At 48.9% G+C, this 19,398-nt stretch overlaps 1 protein-coding gene across 3 annotated transcripts in view; it reads right to left on the reverse strand.

The window, feature by feature from the left end:
• PPIP5K1 (diphosphoinositol pentakisphosphate kinase 1) overlaps positions 1 to 15,438 on the reverse strand; it is a 31,302-nt gene extending 15,864 nt beyond the window's left edge. For all 3 annotated transcript variants that reach the window (XM_060755484.2, XM_067471360.1, XM_060755483.2), the window contains exons 1-11: positions 15,037 to 15,438; positions 4,792 to 4,987; positions 4,568 to 4,658; positions 4,130 to 4,215; positions 3,695 to 3,849; positions 2,174 to 2,275; positions 1,919 to 2,080; positions 1,517 to 1,638; positions 1,202 to 1,303; positions 770 to 856; positions 30 to 105 (exon numbers count right to left, since the gene is read on the reverse strand). In XM_060755484.2, the coding sequence (XP_060611467.2) occupies positions 30 to 105; positions 770 to 856; positions 1,202 to 1,303; positions 1,517 to 1,638; positions 1,919 to 2,080; positions 2,174 to 2,275; positions 3,695 to 3,849; positions 4,130 to 4,215; positions 4,568 to 4,658; positions 4,792 to 4,987; positions 15,037 to 15,423 (1,566 nt within the window). In that variant the 5' untranslated portion in view covers positions 15,424 to 15,438. The remainder of the gene's footprint in view (positions 1 to 29; positions 106 to 769; positions 857 to 1,201; positions 1,304 to 1,516; positions 1,639 to 1,918; positions 2,081 to 2,173; positions 2,276 to 3,694; positions 3,850 to 4,129; positions 4,216 to 4,567; positions 4,659 to 4,791; positions 4,988 to 15,036) is intronic.
• Positions 15,439 to 19,398: the final 3,960 nt, after the last annotated feature.

The following is a 19,398-nucleotide window of genomic DNA, read 5'->3' on the forward strand; positions in this document are numbered from 1 at the left end:
ACAAGAGAGCACTCTCCCATCCTCCTCACCTGGAGCTGCTCCGGCTTCTTCAGCTTGAGCTTCCCCGTCTTGTAGCCCTCGTACTTTTCAAACAACTCAAAGAACCTGGAGGCAGCAAAGAGCCACATGAGCAGAGAGTAGACCATGTCAGAAATATTACATATTAACTAAGTATTTTTGATTACAAAAGTGTGAGTCAAGCACTGAAAGTGAGTAGGCCGAAGCCTGTCAGAGTCAGTGGGCCAAAGCTAGTGTAGCCCTGAGGAGAGTGAGTAGGCCGAAGCCTGGCAGAGTAATTGGGCCAAAGCTAGTGTAGTCCTGAGGAGAGTGAGTAGGCCGAAGCCTGTTAGAGTCAGTGGGTCAAAGCTAGTGTAGCCCTGAGGAGAGTGAGTAGGCCAAAGCCTGTCAGTCAGTGGGCCAAAGCTAGTGTAGCCCTGAGGAGAGTGAGAAGGCCGAAGCCTGTTAGTCAGTGGGCCAAAGCTAGTGTCGTCCTGAGGAGAGTGAGTAGGCCGAAGCCCGTTAGAGTCAGTGGGACAAAGTTAGTGTTGTCCTGAGGAGAGTGAGTAGGCCGAAGCTTCTGTGCTGTGTCACGCTGTACTCTGCTGTACATTTATGGGGAGGGTCTTTTGTTAATAAGTCCATTCTCCCAACAGCCCAGGTTGGCCAGGACCTGCTAAAGGCCGGCAACGGAGCAGCGATCTGTATTGCTCAGACTGAGCAAAAGGCCCCCCCAAGGCCTGCCATGAAAAGCCCCCCCCCCCCCATCTACCTGGGGTGCTTGACCTCCATCTTCATCTTCTGCTTGGGAGTCCGGTCCCCATGTCGGATCACTGCAATCACACAGCGTAGCTCCATCCTGGGTGGGAGAGGGAGGAAGAAGAGGTCCCATCCATAACCTCAGGCCCTGCCCTTTGGGGCTACATTCCCCCTGCCCCCCCCCCCCCAAATCTTGGCCACCAGTCCTGGCCTCTGGAACTGACAACACAAGGACAAATAACCCAAAGCTGAGTGCAGTCAGGGCTGGCACCGCTCCTTGCCATCAGACCAGGATTGGAGGACGCTCTGCCCTCTCTGCTGGAGTCCAGAGGAAGCAGGGCCTATGCCTCCCTGGCCCTTCTACCCAAAGGTAGAAGGGCCAGGGTTCCCCAATGAATGCTCTGTTTCCCCTCTGCCCTTTCCCAGGGGAGAGGTTGCCACTCACATGGTCCCAGACGTTGTGGGCACAATGGGGATGTCCTCTGCCTCTGTGGGGATGGACCAGGGAATCTGCAGCTGGGGGGCCATCTCACGCATGATGATATTCCTGGTTGAGAAAGGGGGGGCGGCCCCACAGCTGTGTGAGAAAGCCCCTCCTTCTGCAGCCAAAGGGAAGGGGGGATTCAGCAAAGCATCCACCAGACTGAGGATGGGGAGGCTGACTGGCCAAGCCCCCCCCCCCCCAACTGCATCCAGTAAGAAGGCAAACCTTTCTATGGGGGGGGGGGGGGCTCAGATTGGGAGAGCTACACAGACGCACCCCAGAATCTTGGCGCAGTCATCATAATACTTCATGGAGTTCTTCACAAAACTGAATCCATTGACATCACACACGAAGGAGTGGCCGTTGGCCCGCAGGAGGTCAAAACCGCAGACGGTCTGCTGTTGTGGGGAGGGGGGAGCAAAAGGGGCAACGCTTAGCAGGCTGCCAGGGGCAGCACTGGCCCCTCAGCCCTCCCATGATCCTTCCACTGCTGCCTAGGCAGCTTCATTGGCCATCCCAGGAAAACAAAGGACAACACCACAGTCCTGGGCGAGCAAACAGGAGGCCCTTGCTCAGTCCCAATCTCATTCCCCTCCAGTGGACATCCTGAGCCACACATTTGCAGGCTTCCCTCGATATGTTTGGGGGGTTATTCCTGGAGACCACAGGGACACCAACCTTGAAGGCCACGCAGACCTTTCGGGCCACCAGTTTCTCGATGGCTGTCAGCATCACTGGGTAGCGGATCTCCTTCCCTTCGCTGTCTCGCTCCACCTTCCCATCCAGCGCTGGGGACTTGCGTGCTTCTGCATGTGCGTAGTCTGGCCCCACCGTGTAGACCTGCCCCACAGAAAGTCCATCCACTGACTCAGAGGCCTGTTGGGGCCACAGCTGCCCACCCACCTGCCTGCCTGCCTGCCTCCCCATTCTCACCTTGACGTCTGTTCCATCTGTTGGCATGAACTCCTCGTAGATGTAGGAGCCTGTTTTCCTCACGTTGCTCTCCGGAGAGTAGACGCTGCTACGGCTCCCAATCTGAAAGCGGGGCAGAAGGGCCATTCAGTTCACCCTGAGATGCAGATGCCATCATTCATAAGTATAAACATTCCAGTCCCAGTTGCTTGTTACAAGATGTGTACTAAATGTAGCTTGGGGAAAGCTCAATGGAAATGAAACCTGGTGTCTCATGAAACAGGTTGGAATCCCACATATTAATTATTTGCCATATTTGTACCCTGCCCTTCTCACCCCGAAGGGGACTCAGAACAGCTCTCATATATATAGGCGACAATTCGATGCCACACAAGCATACATCTAATAAAATGAACTTATATACCTACTGCTAAAAACATACCTTGCAGACCGCATCTCGGCCTACGAGCCCACGAGGGCCTTGAGATCATCCGGGGAGGCCCTTCTCTCGGTCCCGCCTGCCTCACAGGCACGTCTGGCGGGGACGAGGGAGCGGGCCTTCTCGGTGGTGGCCCCCCGGCTGTGGAACACCCTCCCTGCTGAAGTTAGACAGGCGCCCTCCTTGATGGCCTTTCGTAGGGGCCTGAAAACATGGCTCTTCGAGCAGGCCTTCAACTGAGTGTATTTTGGAATGACACTGGAATGAACTAGGACTACGAATTTCGGCTATGACCCCAGGACTTGACGAAGCGGATTTTTAGTATAAGTATATGTTATGTTGTATGTGTCTGGTTTGTATTGTCGTGATTTACTGTACACTGTCTTCCTTGTTGCTGTTCACCGCCCCGAGTCGCCCCCGGGCTGAGAGGGGCGGTCAATAAATGCAAGAAATAAATAAATAAATAATAAATAAATAAAACCAATTTTAAATCCACACAATCCAATATCATAGTCCAAGGCCATTCCAATTCTCATTGCACTATTCCATGTTTGCTTATTGTACTGAAAGATTATTATCCGAACACTTGGTCCACATTTTTAGGGTTTTTTTTCTGAAGGTCAGGAGGGAGGAGGCCGATTACTGTAAGGTTTAAAGACCAATTAAGTGTATTTACTGTATTTCAATCTGTTTTTAACCACACTGTTACAATTTGTTTTTAAACTCTGTGTTCCACTTTTAATTGTATTGCAATTAAAACCATACAGTTAAACATTAATTATTCAAACACCAATTAAAATCACATAATCAAGATCATAGTCGAAGGCCTGTACAATTGTCAATTGAGTAATCTGACTTTAATATACCCATAATTATGGTCTCTTTAAGAGCTGACACAACAGGATTTTCTGTTATGTCTGTAGTGGTACCTAACATTCTCCCAGAGAGCCCAGGGACGCACGGAGAGGTGAGCTTGGGCTCCATCTGCTGCCTGGGCCAACCTGTCGCCCAACAGCCAAAGGATCCAATGTCAGACTGCCCTCCCTTGGCCATGCCTCAAAATGAGCAACTGGAGCCCTCCAGATCCCTCCCCTCCTCCTCACCTTGCGGAAAAGCCGCTGGCTGCCACCTCCAGCCGAGGTGGGATAGTAGATGTAGACGTTGTGGTCTTCTGCGCTGACCGGCTTCTCCACGAAGGGCTTGGGGAAGATGGCCCCATTCACCTCCACGTGGTCCTCCCCCTCCACCAGGTTGCATTCTGCAGCCAAGGCACACTTCTGTCCATCAGTCAGGGAAGGAGGAAGGGGCAGGCAGGCTCTCCCCTTCCTTAGTCAACTGGGGGGGGGGGCTTTATGGGGGTCTGCCACACCCACTAGGCTCTCCCTTCCAGAGGGAAGTGCCTCCTTCAGCTGCCTTTCGAGGGCCAGGCACAAGGCAATGTGCACCCATTTCTCAAAGGTGCCAAGAGCTGCTGCTTCTTCTCCATCAGGGTTCCACTATCACAGCAGCAGCAGCAAAAGGGGACACAGGCAACTCACCCTCCGGCTTGTCGGGGTCCCTGTTGAGCACCGCATAGCGAGGCAGGTCAATCCCCTCCTCTTGCAGGATCCGGTAGACCTCCCGCCTGCAGGGAACACAACGCAAAGGGCATCTCCTTTCACAATGCCTTTCTATACGGATATTTGATTATAAAGTGGCTAAGTTTTGTGCGGCAGCTATAAAAATAAGGAAGCAGTTTGTGGATGATTTGAGTGTATCAAGTTTTAGTGCACTCGTTTTATTATGTTGTGAATTTCAGATCTTAATGTTAACGCTTTCTTATATTTAAAAAACCCTCTGCTTTATTGTTTTAAAGCCTGTGACAGTAACAATAAAATTCATTCATTCATGGGGCAAAGGAAGGGCTGTATATAATATGACCCTCTCCCCCGAAGCCCCTCCCCTGCTGAGCACCAATGCTGCTGCCTCAGTCCTACCTGTCCTGGATGAAATACTGCGTATCGAGGTCGTTGATGAGGAAAGGGCTCCGCAGCTTGGCATAAGCCACGGCCTTATCCAGCGGGAAGCCTGAAGGGCGGCAAGGAGAGGCTCTCAGAGGATGGAGCAGGCAAGCAGAGGAGGAAGGAGAGGAGGAAGGCAGGGAGGGGGTCCAAGATGGATACTCCCCCCCCCCCCCTCCAGTCACGTCCCCCCGACCCACCTTTGGAATGGAAAGAGATGAGGCAGTCGCAGGGCGGCCAGTTCTCCACTGGCTCGTTCAGGATGACGTCTTCCCCCATGATCACTACCGTGATGAACTCGAACTTGCAGAGCCGCTCCAGAATCTGCGTCATGGGCTTGGACTTGGACTTCTTGGTCATGGCGCAGATGCCCACCACGATCTGGCGCTCCGGAGGCTGAGGAAAGGACGGCGTTTGGGCAGAGGGCCAAAATCGGGTGCCATGTGGCTGACCCGATGCCCTAGCAGAGACCCAGAAAAGGAAAACTACCAAAGGGAAGTCCCATCTGTAAAGGTACTGACCTCCCATCCCATTTCAGCCTCCAAGCAGGCCTATTAATAATAATAATAATAATAATAATAATAATAATAATAATAATCTTTTTTTATTCCCTGCCATCATCTCCCCAAAGGGGACTAGGGGTGGCTAACATAAGGTCAAGCCCAAAGATACAATACACCAGAATAAAATGCAAAAAACAGACAACAAAAATTACATCAAAATAAAATACATACAATAGCAAAGTAAAATAAATACAGCAAATTGACATAACATAAAATCGGACACAATGGGCAAGTCAAATGGACGAGAAAAATGATAAAACTCTGGATGAGGTAGGAATAAAACAGGTAGGTAGGAATAAAACAAAAAATTGAGAGGAGCCCAGAAAGGATGACCAGTGGGGTTAGGCTTTCAGTTTAGGAAGGGGGAAAGTGCATCATAGGAGAAGTACTGTGAATGGAACAGGCAGAAATAGGATAAATGGTCACTCTCCAAAGGCACATCGGAAGAGCCAAGTTTTCAAATTTTTCTTGACAGAGCCTACTATTTATTTATCGTGTCAGAAGCGAATTGAGGGTACAGTTGTAATGTATTTAAAATAAAAACAATGTTTTAAAACTTGGCATTATACTAAATGTGCTCTGACCAGAAGCTGGCCACTTGGAGTACCTCTGGTGTTGCTATAAGCATTGTAATAGGTGGTCTGTGGTTTGCTCCTCTCCAAACTCACATAGCATGAACTCCACTTTGTGGCCCCTTTTCTTCAGGTTGGCTCTGCATCTTGTGGTGCCAGGATAAAGTCTGTTCAGTGCCCTCCAAGTCGCCCACTCTTCTGTGTGCCCAGGAGGGAGTCTCTCATTCGATATCAATCACTGATTGAGGTTCTGGGTTTCAGCCTGCCACTTTTGGACTCTCACTTGTTGAGGTGTTCCTGTGAGTATCTCTGTAGCTCTTCGAAGGCTATTTCTTGATTTAAGGCATTGGTGTGCTGGCTGATATCCGAAAAGAGAATGGGCCAGAGATGTTACTGCCTTGGTCCTTTCATTACAGGCTGTTACTTCCCATCAGATGTCAGGTGGTGCAATACCAGTAGAATTTCTCCAGCGGTGTGGGGCGTATGAGCCAACAATGTGATGTGGCAGCAAAAAAAGCCAATGGGATTTTGGCCTGCATCAATAGGAGCATAGTGTCTAGATCTAAGGAAGTAATGCTACCCCTCTATTCTGCTTTGGTTAGACCACATCTGGAATACTGTGTCCAATTCTGGGCACCACAATTCAAGAGAGATATTGACAAGCTGGAATGTGTCCAGAGGAGGGCGACTAAAATGATCAAGGGTCTGGAGAACAAGCCCTACGAGGAGCGGCTTAGGGAACTGGGCATGTTTAGCCTGTAGAAGAGAAGGCAGAGAGGGGATATGATAGCCATGTATAAATATGTGAGAGGAAGCCACAGGGAGGAGGGAGCAAGCTTGTTTTCTGCTTCCTTGGAGACTAGGACGCGGAACAATGGCTTCAAACTACAAGAGAGGAGATTCCATCTGAACATTAGGAAGAACTTCCTGACTGTGAGAGCCGTTCAGCAGTGGAACTCTCTGCCCCGGAGTGTGGTGGAGGCTCCTTCTTTGGAAGCTTTTAAGCAGAGGCTGGATGGCCATTTGTCAGGGGTGATTTGAATGCAATATTCCTGCTTCTTGGCAGGGGGTTGGACTGGATGGCCCATGAGGTCTCTTCCAACTCTTTGATTCTATGATTCTATGAAGTATACATCCTGTGATAATGCGGCATGTCTCATTAAGAGCCACATCCACTGTTTTAACGTTATGAGCTGTGTTCCACACTAGGCAGACGTATTCAGCAGCAGAGTAGCAAAACACAAGGGCTGATGTCTTCACTGTGTCTGGTTGTGATCCCCAGGTTGTGCCAGTCAGCTTTCATATGATACTAGCTGTACCCTGCCACGCGTTACTGTGGCCTATAGTAAGAATTTTCGAAGTAGAGGTAGATATCTGGACTATTATGAAAGAGAGGTAGCTACCTATTCCTTCCCCCCTTTTTCTTCCCCTTCCCCTTTCTCTCTTTGATGGTGTCTTCCTTTACTGCCAAATGAGGTTAGGCTGGATGGTCTTTGGAGCTCCTTTCCGAACAGTGCCAGTTTAGTGTGTCCCTATTACCCCCATCATGGCACCTTCCTCCTTCCCTTGTGCTGTGGGAGTGTGTGTGGGAGACAGAGAGTCAGAGTGTGTGCACAGAGTATGGCCTGCCTCCCTCTCTTTTCCTTCCCCCCCTCTCTCTCCTCCTTCTCCTCAGTCTCTGCCCTTTGATCCCTTGCCTTAGTGTTAGTTAGGGGCTGAGAGACATACAGGGAGCAGCAGCCATTGCCGCCGCCGCTGCTGCTTCGGAACCCTCATTCTGTGTCCTCAGCACGAGGGGGGCTGGGGAGGTGTGTTGTCTTCTTCCTTTTTTGAATTTAAAGGTGTTATTGTGGGTTTTTTTTTTCAGTGATGGTCACTCCTTGGATTGTGAGGAGTTTTGTTGCCAAATTTGGGGTCATTTGGCCCTGTAGAATCACAGAATCAGAGTTGGAAGAGACCTCATGGGCCATCCAGTCCAACCCCCTGCCAAGAAGCAGGAATATTGCATTCAAATCACCCCTGACAGATGGCCATCCAGCCTCTGTTTAAAAGCTTCCAAAGAAGGAGCCTCCACCATACTCTGGGGCAGAGAGTTCCACTGCTGAACGGCTCTCACAGTCAGGAAGTTCTTCCTCATGTTCAGATGGAATCTCCTCTCTTGTAGTTTGAAGCCACTGTTTTGCATCCTAGTTTCCAGGGAAGCAGAAAACAAGCTTGCTCCCTCCTCCCTGTGGCTTCCTCTCACATATTTATACATGGCTACCATGTCCCCTCTCAGCCTTCTCTTCTTCAGGCTAAACATGCCCAGCTCCTTAAGCCGCTCCTCATAGGACTTGTTCTCCAGACTCTTGATCATTTTAGTCACCCTCCTCTGGACACATTCCAGCTTGTCAATATCTCTCTTGAATTGTGGTGCCCAGAATTGGACACAATATTCCAGTTGTGGTCTAACCAAGGCAGAATAGAGGGGTAGCATTATTTCCCTAGATCTAGACACTAGACTCCTATTGATGCAGGCCAAAATCCCATTGGCTTTTTTTGCCGCCACATCACATTGTTGGCTCATGTTTAACTTGTTGTCCACGAGGACTCCAAGATCTTTTTCACACGTACTGCTCTCGAGCCACGCATTGTCCCCCATTCTGTATCTTTGCCCGCCATTCTGTATCTTCTGTATCTGTAGTTTTTCTGTATCTGTAGTTTTTTTTGTTTTGTTTTTAAGGTACTCATTATGCACAGAGCATTTTTATAAATATAGATTGTTTCTAGTGCCCACTTTTTACTTGATAGTCAAGCAGTGCTTCTTGTAAGTCAGAGCATAGTCCAGGGTAACTTTCAGGCATTTTGGTGTGCTGCAATGCTCCAGTGGGATTCCTTCCCAGGCAATCCTCAGGGCCTACGGAATCACTATTTTGTATTTTGTAATGACTTCAAATGCACATTGCTAGTGGAGAGACCTTTCTCTCTCATTTCCTATCTCTGCCTCTTCCTATCTCAGGATGCACCATCTACACTGCAGAATGAATGCAGTTTGTCCCAGGAATCGGGGAACTGACCCAGAGTAGCACGTATAGCCATCCCAAAGCTTTGTACATATAGATGAGGCTACTGCTTTCAGCGTAACCGTCACTGACAAATAAGAAGGGGAAACTGCACAAAATGAGAATGAGACCGATGTGGACCAAATGCAAGAGAACGCCAGAAAGGCTACAAGGTTGAACCTGGGTTCAGGCCACTCTGGGAAGAAGTTTCCTCCAGCTGCTCGCTCTTTAGGTTGGCTCTTATACTTGCAAATCGAGGGCCTCAAGCTTCTGGGGGCCCAGTATTTTAGGAAGTTGTTTCTTATAGCAATATATTTTCTGGGTTGCTATGAGTTTTCCAGGCTGTCTGGCCATGCTCCAGAAGCATTCTCTCCTGACGTTTCACCCACATCTATGGCAGGCATCTTCAGAGGTTGTGAGGTCTGTTGGAAACTAGGCAAGTGTGAATGGCATAACTGGCCACTTTAATTAGTATTTAATGGTCTTGCAGCTACAAAGCTTGGCTGCTTCCTACCTAGGGGAGTCCTTTGTTGGGAGGTGATTCGTTGGCCCTGATTCCTTCTTGTCTGGAACTCCCCTGTTTTTGAGCATTGTTCTGTATTTACTGTCCTGATTTTAGAGTTTTTTTAAAAAAATACTGGTAGCTAGATCTTGTTCATTTTCATGATTTACTCTGAAAGGAAATCCGGGCCAGCTAGTCACCTCCCAACAAAAGAAGTTCACTTTGTTTTGATGGTCATATTTATGTAATGACAGCTCAAGTCCAGGCTATTTGGTTGACGGTGTGTCCTTGCACAAACATGCATTCTGGGCCCAGAGATCCCCTTCCTTCTTTAGGTCTCACCTTAATCTCAAGCCCAGTTGGAGGAATAGGGCCTTCCTTCTCTGACTCTGGAACTCCTTCTTCTTTTTTCCTGGGAAGCCAGAACAGCTCCCTCCCTGCTCTCCTTCCAGTAGCAGGTTAAACCGGGCATGGTCAAACTTCGGCCCTCCCTCCAGGTGTTTTGGACTTCAATCCCCACAATTCCTAACAGCCTCAGGCCCTTTCTTTTTCTCTTCGTCTGCTTAAACCACTTGGGAGTGTTGAACTAGAAGTCAGTCCCCGTAACCAGGATTTGAATCCCATCTCAGCCATGGAAACACTTGGCTTGGAGACCTGGAGCAAATCACATTACCTCATCCTAAGACGGGAGAAAATAGCCAACCTGTTCTGAATGAAGAATGCCAAGAAATTCTTAACACAAAGTGACTGTGAACAGGAACCAACATTATTTATTTATTTATTTAGGGCATGTATATCCCGTCCTATCTCATCTCCGCAGAAGGACTCGGGGCAGCTAACAACTGGCACAGCACAGTGCCCACAATAAGAAAAGCATAAATATACATAAAAACTGTATAAAAACAATATAAAAATATTAAATACAATGCCAAATTCAGTAGTTATCCTAAAAGCAGTCCATCATAGTCCATTAAAAACCGTAACTTTGCCAACAAGTCAGTCTAGTCCGCAAAGGCCTGATCCCAGAGCCAGGATTTCACTTTTTTTTTGGAAGGACAGGAGAGATGTAGCAGATCTGATTTCGTTTGGGATGGAATTCCATAGCCGAGAAGCCACCACGGAGAAGGTCCTGTCTCTCGTCCTCACCAAGCGCAATTCTGATAGGGGGGGGGCGAGAGCAGGGCCTCCCCAGACAATCTTAAGGTCCTAGGTGGCTTGCAGTGGGAGATATGTTCGGACAGGTAGACTAGGCCAGAACCCAGTCAACATAACATCAATGCGTTAGCCGGTATGAGTCCCTCCCTGGAGGTGAGAAGACCGGGGTATAAAAACTCTGATTAAATAAATACATAAATAAATGCTGGGTGAGAGCAGGAATGGGCCCACTTCAGCCCTCCAGGTGATCTGGATTTCAACTCCCGCAATTCCTGACTGTTAGGAATTGTGGGAGTTGAAGTCCAAAACACCTGGAGGGAGGGCCCAAGTTTGCCCAGGCCTGGGCTAAAACCTTGTTATTCAGGCAGGCTTTCAAAGAAGTTTTGCTGTGATTTTATATGCTTTTATATATATTTACTAGCTATCCCCCTGCCATGCGTTGCTGTGACCCAGTATCGTGATCTGGGAAATAAAGTAACTAGAAAGTGTTGGTTTCCCATATATGTAATTTCTTTATACTTGTGGGTAAGCAGTGTTTCTTGTTGTTTCTTTGTCCGTGTTGATGTGGAGATAGTGTGGTTTGCCGACTCTGGAATATGCAACATATAATTGTCCTCCCTTAGGGGTCCCTTTCAAATCTATGATACTATATCTCTGTGTGTGTGAATCATATATATCTATTTATATCTATGGGTAGATGGCTCTTTGTCAGAGGGCTTTGAATACGTTTTCTTGCCCTGGTGAAGGGAGTTGAACTGGATGACCTTAAGTATTCTCTATTGGTCATGGGGGTTCTGTGTGGGAAGTTTATTTATTTATTTATTTATTTATTTACTTTATTTATATACCGCTTTTCTCAGCCCTCAGGCGACTCAAAGCAGTGAACAACATCAATACAAAACATCACGAGACAAGTTTAGGGCAATTAAAAACAATTGTAACATAATTTATTATTATTTATTTATTATTTATTTCTTGCACTTATTGACCGCCACTCTCAGCCCTAGGGGCGACTCGTGGCAGTGAACAACAACATAGAAAGACAGTGTACAGAAAATCATGACAATACATACCAAACTACTACTACATAACATATACTTATGCTAAAAATCCGCTTCGTCCAATCCTGGGGTCATAGTCAATTTCGTAGTCATAGTCCATTCCAGATTCGTTCCAATGATACACTCAGTTGAAGGCCTGCTCGAAGAGCCATGTTTTCAGGCTCCTACGAAAGGCCATCAAGGAGGGCGCCTGTCTAACTTCAGCAGGGAGGGTGTTCCACAACCGGGGGGCCACCACCGAGAAGGCCCGCTCTCTCGTCCCCGCCAGACGTGCCTGTGAGGCAGGCGGGACCGAGAGAAGGGCCTCCCCGGATGATCTCAAGGTCCTCGTGGGCTCGTAGGCCGAGATGCGGTCTGCAAGGTATTTTGGGCCGGAACCGTTTAGGGCTTTGTAGGATAACACCAGCACCTTAAATTGGGCCCGGTAGCAAATCGGCAGCCAGTGGAGCTGGGACAGCAGGGGTGTTGTATGCTCTCTGCGCCCTGCTCCTGTTAACAACATGGCTGCCGCGCGTTGGACTAGCTGAAGCTTCCGGGCCGTCTTCAAGGGCAGCCCCACGTAGAGAGCGTTGCAGTAGTCGAGGCGGGATGTGACCAAAGCGTGTACCACCGTGGCCAAGTCAGACTTCCCAAGATACGTGCGCAGCTGGCGCACGAGCCTAAGCTGTGCAAATGCTCCCCTGGTCACCGCTGAAACCTGGGGCTCCAGGCTCAGCGATGAGTCCAGGGTCACACCCAAGCTGCGAACCTGCGCCTTCAAGGGGAGTGCGACCCCGTCCAGCACAGGCTGTAACCCTATACCCTGCTCGGCCTTGCGACTGACCAGGAGTACCTCTGTCTTGTCTGGATTTAGTTTCAGTTTGTTCGCCCTCATCCAGACCATTACAGCGGCCAGGCACCGGTTCAGGACTTCGACGGCCTCCTTAGTAGCAGGTGGGAAGGAGTGACAGAGTTGGACGTCATCTGCGTACAGGTGACACCGCACCCCGAAACTCCGGATGATCTCACCCAGCGGCTTCATGTAGATGTTAAACAGCAAGGGGGACAAGATGGAGCCCTGAGGAACGCCACAGGTCAACGGCCGTGGCGTTGAACAGGAGTCCCCCAATAACACCTTCTGGGTACGACCCTCCAGAAATGACCGGAGCCACTGCAGAGCAGTGCCCCCGAGACCCATCTCTGCAAGGCGCCCCAGAAGAATACCGTGGTCGACGGTATCGAAGGCCGCTGAGAGGTCCAGGAGCACCAACAGGGACACACTCCCCCTGTCTAGCTCCCGGCGCAGATCATCCACTAAGGCGACCAAGACCGTCTCGGTACCATGTCCCGGTCTGAAACCAGACTGTGCCGGATCCAGATAATCCGTGTCTCTCAAGAATACCTGGAGTTGTGAGGCCACCACGCTTTCCATGACTTTGCCCAAGAAGGGAAGATTGGAAACAGGCCGAAAGTTGTCCAATTTAGTGGGGTCAAGTGATGGTTTCTTCAACAGCGGCTTTATAACAGCCTGTTTTAGGCTCGCTGGAATCTTGCCTTCCCGGAGGGAGGCATTAACCACCACCGTTACCCACTCGGCCAATCCCCCTCTGGCCTCCTTCAGAAGCCAGGATGGGCAGGGGTCTAGGATGGACGTGGTGGGTCTCATTCCTCCAAGTATCTTGTCCACATCCTCGGGTTTCACAAACTGAAAAGAATCCAACAAAATCGGACAAGCAGGTGCTTGTGTCACATCCACAGAGACTGCATTTAATGTGGCGTCCAGCCCAGAGCGGATCAAAGCGACTTTGTCTGCAAAGAACCGAGCAAATGCTTCACAGCGCGTTGCCGAGTTGTCAGGGCTCCCACCTGACATAGGGGGAGTTAAAAGACCTCTGACAATCCGAAACAACTCCGCCGGACGGTTTTTTGCAGACGCAATAGTGGCCGCAAAGAAAGTTTTCTTTGCGGCTTTTATTGCCGCGGCATATGCCCTTAAAAAGGACACAAACCGTGTTCGGTTTGGCTAAATCATTAAACATCCGTACAACAATCATTAGCGCCTCAACAGTAAAATCAGAATCCAGTCTCATCATCTATTATTCCGTATTCCTATGTTCAATAACACTGTTTGATCAAATGCTTGTTCAAACAGCCAGGTCTTCACTTTCCTCTGAAATGCCAGCAGGGAGGGGGCCAATTTGATATCGGCAGGCAGGGCGTTCCACTGCCGAGGGGCCACCACTGAGAAGGCCCTGTCTCTCGTCCCCACCAAGCGCGCCTGTGATGCAGGCGGGACAGAGAGCAGGGCCTCCCCTGATGATCTTAGTGTTCAAGTTTACCCCAATTCCGTTGTTTGTGGAGTTCAGAATGCTCTTTGATTGTATGTGAACTATAAATCCCAGTAACTACAACCCCGAAATGTCAAATCTCCATCTGTGTTCATATTTGGGCATATGAACATTTTCGTGCCAAGTTTGATCCAGATCCATCATTGAGTCCACAGTGCTCTCTGGATGTAGGTCAACTACAACTCCCAAATTCAAGGTCAATGCCCACCAAACCATTCTATAGTGTTTTCTGTTAGTCATGGGAGTCCTGTGTGCCACGCTTGGTTCAATTCCATCATTGGTGTAGTTCAGAATGCTCTTTGAGTGTAGGTGAACTATAAATCCCAGCAACTACAACTCCCAAATTACAAAATCAAATCTTTTTGAGTGACAGTCATTCCTTGGGTTAGTAGGTGTCTTGTGGCCAAATTTGGTGTCAATTTGCCCAGTGTTTTTTGAGTTATGTTAATCCCACAGACGAACCTTACATTTTTGTTTATATAGATAGAAGACAGAATAGAAGATACAAGGAGATAAGATTCTGTGTATTGTCGAAGGCTTTCGTGGCTGGAATCACTAGGTTCTTGTAGGTTTTTTTCGGGGTATAGGGCCATGTTCTAGAGGCATTTCTCCTGACGTTTCACCTGCATCTATGGCAAGCATCCTCAGAGGTATTGAGGTCTGTTGGAACTAGGAAAATAGGTTTATATATCTGTGGAATGACTGGGGTGGAGCAAAGAGCTCTTCTCTGCTGTAGCTAGGTGTGAATGTTTCAGCTGACCACCTTCATTAGCATTTGAAGGCCTGGCTGAGCCTGGGAAAATGTTCTGTTGAGAGGTGTTAAGATGTGCCTGGTTGTTGAGAGGTGTTAAGATGTGCCTCAGAGGTAGTGAGGTCTGTTGGAATTAGGACTATGGGTTTATATATCTGTGGAATGACTGGGGTGGGGCAAAGAGCTCTTCTCTGCTGAAGCTAGGTGTGAATGTTTCAGCTGACCACCTTCATTAGCATTTGAAGGCCTGGCTGAGCCTGGGAAAATGTTCTGTTGAGAGGTGTTAAGATGTGCCTGGTTGTTTCCTCTCTGCTGTTTTGCTGTAGTAATTTTAGAGTTTTTTAATACTGGTAGCCAGATTTTGTTCATTTTCATGGTCTAGATAGGATTCTATTCTAGACCCCGCCCCCTGCTAAGCCCCGCCCCTGCTAAGCCCCGCCCCTGCTAAGCCCCGACCCCGGGCCTCTCCTCACCGACTCGCCCTCCTCCTCCTCCGCCTCCTCGTCCTCGAAGAAGTCCACCTCGTCCTCGTCCATCCTCACGCCCGCTCCCAGGCCGCCGGGGGGCGCCTCTTCATCTCGGGAGCCGAGGAAGAACCTGGGGGCGGGGCCCTGGCCCTCAAGCGCGGCCTTCCGGGACCACATGCCGGGCCGGGGGCCCGACCATCCCGCTCTGAGAGGGAGGCGACTGGGGGGCAACCCTCCTTCCTTCCTTCCTTCCTTCCTGCTTTCCTTCGCTCTTTCCCTCAGGCTCAGCCTAACCCGGCGGCGGCGCTGGCCAATGGCAGCGTGTTTACCGCTCCGCAGCAGCCAATAGGCGCGCAGGCGGGGGCGGGGCTTGCCAAAATCCTTGCGCTGCATCGCCCCCTCGAGGCCGAGAAAAGAAACTGCGCCGGGAAGGAGGGACATGAGCGCGGAAGGGGCGTGGCCAGCACAAAATAGGGCGGGGTCAGTCCTGCTCGGCCCCGTCCATCGGGAAACCAGCGGGGCGGGGCATGAAGGCTTGAGCCAAAAGGGCGGGGTCTGATCTCTCCCGCAAGAAAGCGGCCTTTCTGCGCCTGCGCACTTGTGTGTTAGGTGTTAGCTGGTCCTGATTGGTTTTTGTCTGGAATTCCCTTGCTTTTTGAGTGTTGCTCTTTATTTACTGTGCTGATTTTAGAGCAGAGGACATCAGGCTGGATAACAGGGGTCAAGTCTTGGTCAATTTGGAAACACACTAACAATAACAACAGGTATTGTCGAAGGCTTTCATGGCTGGAATCACTAGGTTCTTGTGGGTTTTTTCGGGCCATAGAGCCATGTTCTAGAGCAGTGGTTCTCAACCTTCCTAATGCCGTGACCCCTTAGTACAGTTCCTTATGTTGTGGTGGCCCCCAACCATAATATTATTTTCTTTGCTACTTCACAACTGCAATTTTGCTGCTGTTATGAATCATCTTGTAAATATCCGATATGCAGGAGGCATTTTCATTCATTTAAAACAAATACTCGCTACACCCAAATTTGAATACTGATGAGGTTGAGGGGAGGATTGATTTTGTCTTTTGAGAGTTGTAGTTGCTGGGATTTCTTGTTCACTTACAATATCAAAGGGGATTCTGAACTCCACCAAAGATGGAACTGAACCAAACTTGGGACACAGAGCTCCCATGACCAACAGAAAATACTAGAAGGGTTTGGTGGGCATTGACCTTGGGTTTTGGAGTTGTAATTCACCTACATGCAGGGAGCACAGGTGCATCTGGACCAAATTTGGCACAAATACTCAATATGCCCGAATGTGGACACTGGTGGGGTTTGGGGAAGATAGACCTTGACATTTGGGAGTTGTAGTTGCTGGGATGTATAGTTCACCTAAAATCGAAGAGCATTCTGAACTCCACCAATGACGGAATTGGGCCAAACCTCCCACACAGAACCCCCATGGCCATCAGAAAATACTGTGTTTTCTAATTGTCTTTGGCGACCCCTCTGACACCCCCTCGTGACCCCCCAGGGGTCCCGACCCCCAGGTTGAGAAACACTGTTCTAGAGGCATTTCTCCTGACGTTTCGCCTGCATTTATGGCAAGCATCCTCAGAGGTAGTGAGGTCTGTTGGAATTAGGACAATGGGTTCATATATCTGAGGAATGGCTGGGGTGGGGCAAAGAGCTTTTCTCTGCTGGAGCTAGGTGTGAATGAAGGTGGTCAGTTGAAACATTCACACCTAGCTCCAGCAGAGAAGAGCTCTTTGCCCCACCCCAGCCATTCCACAGATATATGAACCCATTGTCCTAATTCCAACAGACCTCACTACTTTTTACATTTCGGGCTCCTGCTTTTTACATTTCGGGCTCCTGCCCTCTGGGAATAACCTTTTTATTTTTGAGAATATATTTTAAAAGGAAAACAGCTGATTGTCAAACCGAGCCCTTTTGCTGCTGCGCTGATCCTGCCATTGCTGCTTCTTTGTCCTTCTGGAGCCCCAGGACCCGGGGACTTGATATGGTCACCCCATGAGGCGATCGGGGAGTGGATCTGCCAACTGGTTCCAAACCTTGGAGAGAGTTATAGTTCTCCAAGGACCAAAGGACAAGCTTCAGCCCCAGTGACGCAGAGCTCCATATCTTGGCTCAGTGGAATCCCCAAGCCTCTCCTCATGATTTTTTTTAATCTTTTTGCCCCACATCAAGACTTTTCTCCCCTTTAAGGACATAGTTTCATCTATGGATTTTCCTATAATGAACTATGGACATATATTGAGCCATGATCGAAAAATCCGGATTATTGCAGGCTTGCTAGACTTCAATGTTTATTGCAGCCACTCAATAACAATAGCAAAGGCTGGCTCGCAGGCCCCCGAGACTCGCTGGTCACTTGGACATCTCATAATCTCCTTAATCCACTCAAGAATGCATTGTTTCCCCTTGTCCCACCTCCCTCTCTCCTGATTCGTCGGGGCGCCGAGGCGGCAGAAGCCCAGTGATTGGCCCAGGCGCTCAGAAGGTGGTCAAAACTCCTCCCAGCTGTAGAGGCATCAGCCAAACACCATCAAGCCAGCAGAGGGTCATGGAGTGGGAAATTCAAACCTGACAACTCTGTTTCTGTATAAAAAAGGCTTTTAGTTGTGTACATGTTATACTTAGCTTGGCAAAATATTGCTGCTTTGCATCCTTTCCAGCTGAATCACAATAAAATCATCTTGGTGGCACTTCCTTCAACTTTGGTGAGATTCTTTTGGGAATTTAGGGAAATCTTTTAATTGCGGCTTCTCTTGCTCACCATTGTAGCGAGCCCTCTTTGGTAGGTCCGCAGGGTCTCTCCTTCAGGGCCAGACCCTTTTAAATTCCTCCTCGACTTCATCACTTGTCGTGTGAAAAGAACCCTGATTGGTGTGAAAGGGGCCTCCCTTTTCTCTGCATTGTCTCCTTTCTACTCTCCCCACTCCTTCCTCTCTTGGAGCAGCCTTCCCCCTCTCCATGGTCACTGTTTGGATTTTAATGTTAAAAAGGTGTTTATATATGTTTGTATACTGCCAGTCCCCACACTACATATAAGAGAGGTTCTGTAAGTTTTTTTGTAAGTTTAATTTGTTTGCAAGTCAGAAGAGTTGCATGTCTTAAGTGTAATTCCAGATTTTTTTTCATGCCAGGAGCGCTTGAGAAACGTGAAAACCAGCACTTTAAATTTCACCCAGTAGCAAACTGGAAGCCGATGAAGGTACCGCAGCAAGGAAATGAACCAATTGGTAGCCTGGCTGCTGATCTCTGAACCAGCTCAAGATTCCAAGTGCTCTTTAAAGACAGAACCACTTAGAGTTCATTGCAGTAGTCCAATCAGAATGTAACGAAGGCATGTACTACCAGAATTGGCATCTCCAGGTATGGGCAACACCTGGAGTCCCAAGGTCAGCGATGAATCCAGGATGTACTATGATGTGATTTATTTATTTATTTGCTTTTAACCGATGTATGTATTTATATATAGCATCTAATTGTTGCCAATTTGTACGCTGCCCTGAGTCACCTTCGGGCTGATCCAGTCCCGTTCTTAACTCTGGGTCACTTGTAAGTCATGTGTTGGTAATTTCTCCAGTCGTTGGAGAATTCAGTCCTCTATGGCGGCCTGCTTGTATATGTAATGAGGCCCATCGGACCATTAGAAAGGCTCCACATTGGGCTGTTTATTTATCATGTCAGAAGCAAATTGAGAATACAGTGTTTGTTTGCTTGTTTATTCAGTTACCTGGGAAGGAATCCCACTGGAGCATTGCAATACACCCAAATACCTGGGAATCACTTTGGACCATGCTCTGACCTACAAGAAGCACTGCCTGAACATCAAGCAAAAAATGGGCGCTAGAAACATCATCATATGAAAGCTGACTGGCACAACCTGGGGATCACAACCAAACACAGGGAAGACATCTGCCCTTGCGCTATGCTACTCTGCTGCTGAGTATGCATGCCCAGTGTGGAACACATCTCACCACACTAAAACAGTAGATGTGGCTTTTAATGAGACATGCCGCATTATCACAGGGTGTCTGCGCCCCACACCACTGGAGAAATTACACTGCCTAGCCGGTATTGCACCACCTGACATCCGCCAGGAAGTAGCAGCCAATAGTGAAAGGACCAAGGCAGAGACATCTCCAGCTCATCACCTGTTTGGGTATCAGCCAGCACGTCAACGACTTAAATCAAGACATAGTTTTCTTAGATCTACAGAGACACTCGCTGGAACACCCCAGCAAGCGAAAGTCCAAAAGTGGTAGGCCCAAACCCAACACCTCAATCCATGGGTGATACCAGATGAGAGACTCCCCCCTGGGCACACAGAAGACTGGGCGACTT

The sequence above is a fragment of the Anolis sagrei genome, chromosome 9, assembly GCF_037176765.1.
Source record: "Anolis sagrei isolate rAnoSag1 chromosome 9, rAnoSag1.mat, whole genome shotgun sequence".
Lineage (NCBI taxonomy): Eukaryota > Metazoa > Chordata > Lepidosauria > Squamata > Dactyloidae > Anolis > Anolis sagrei.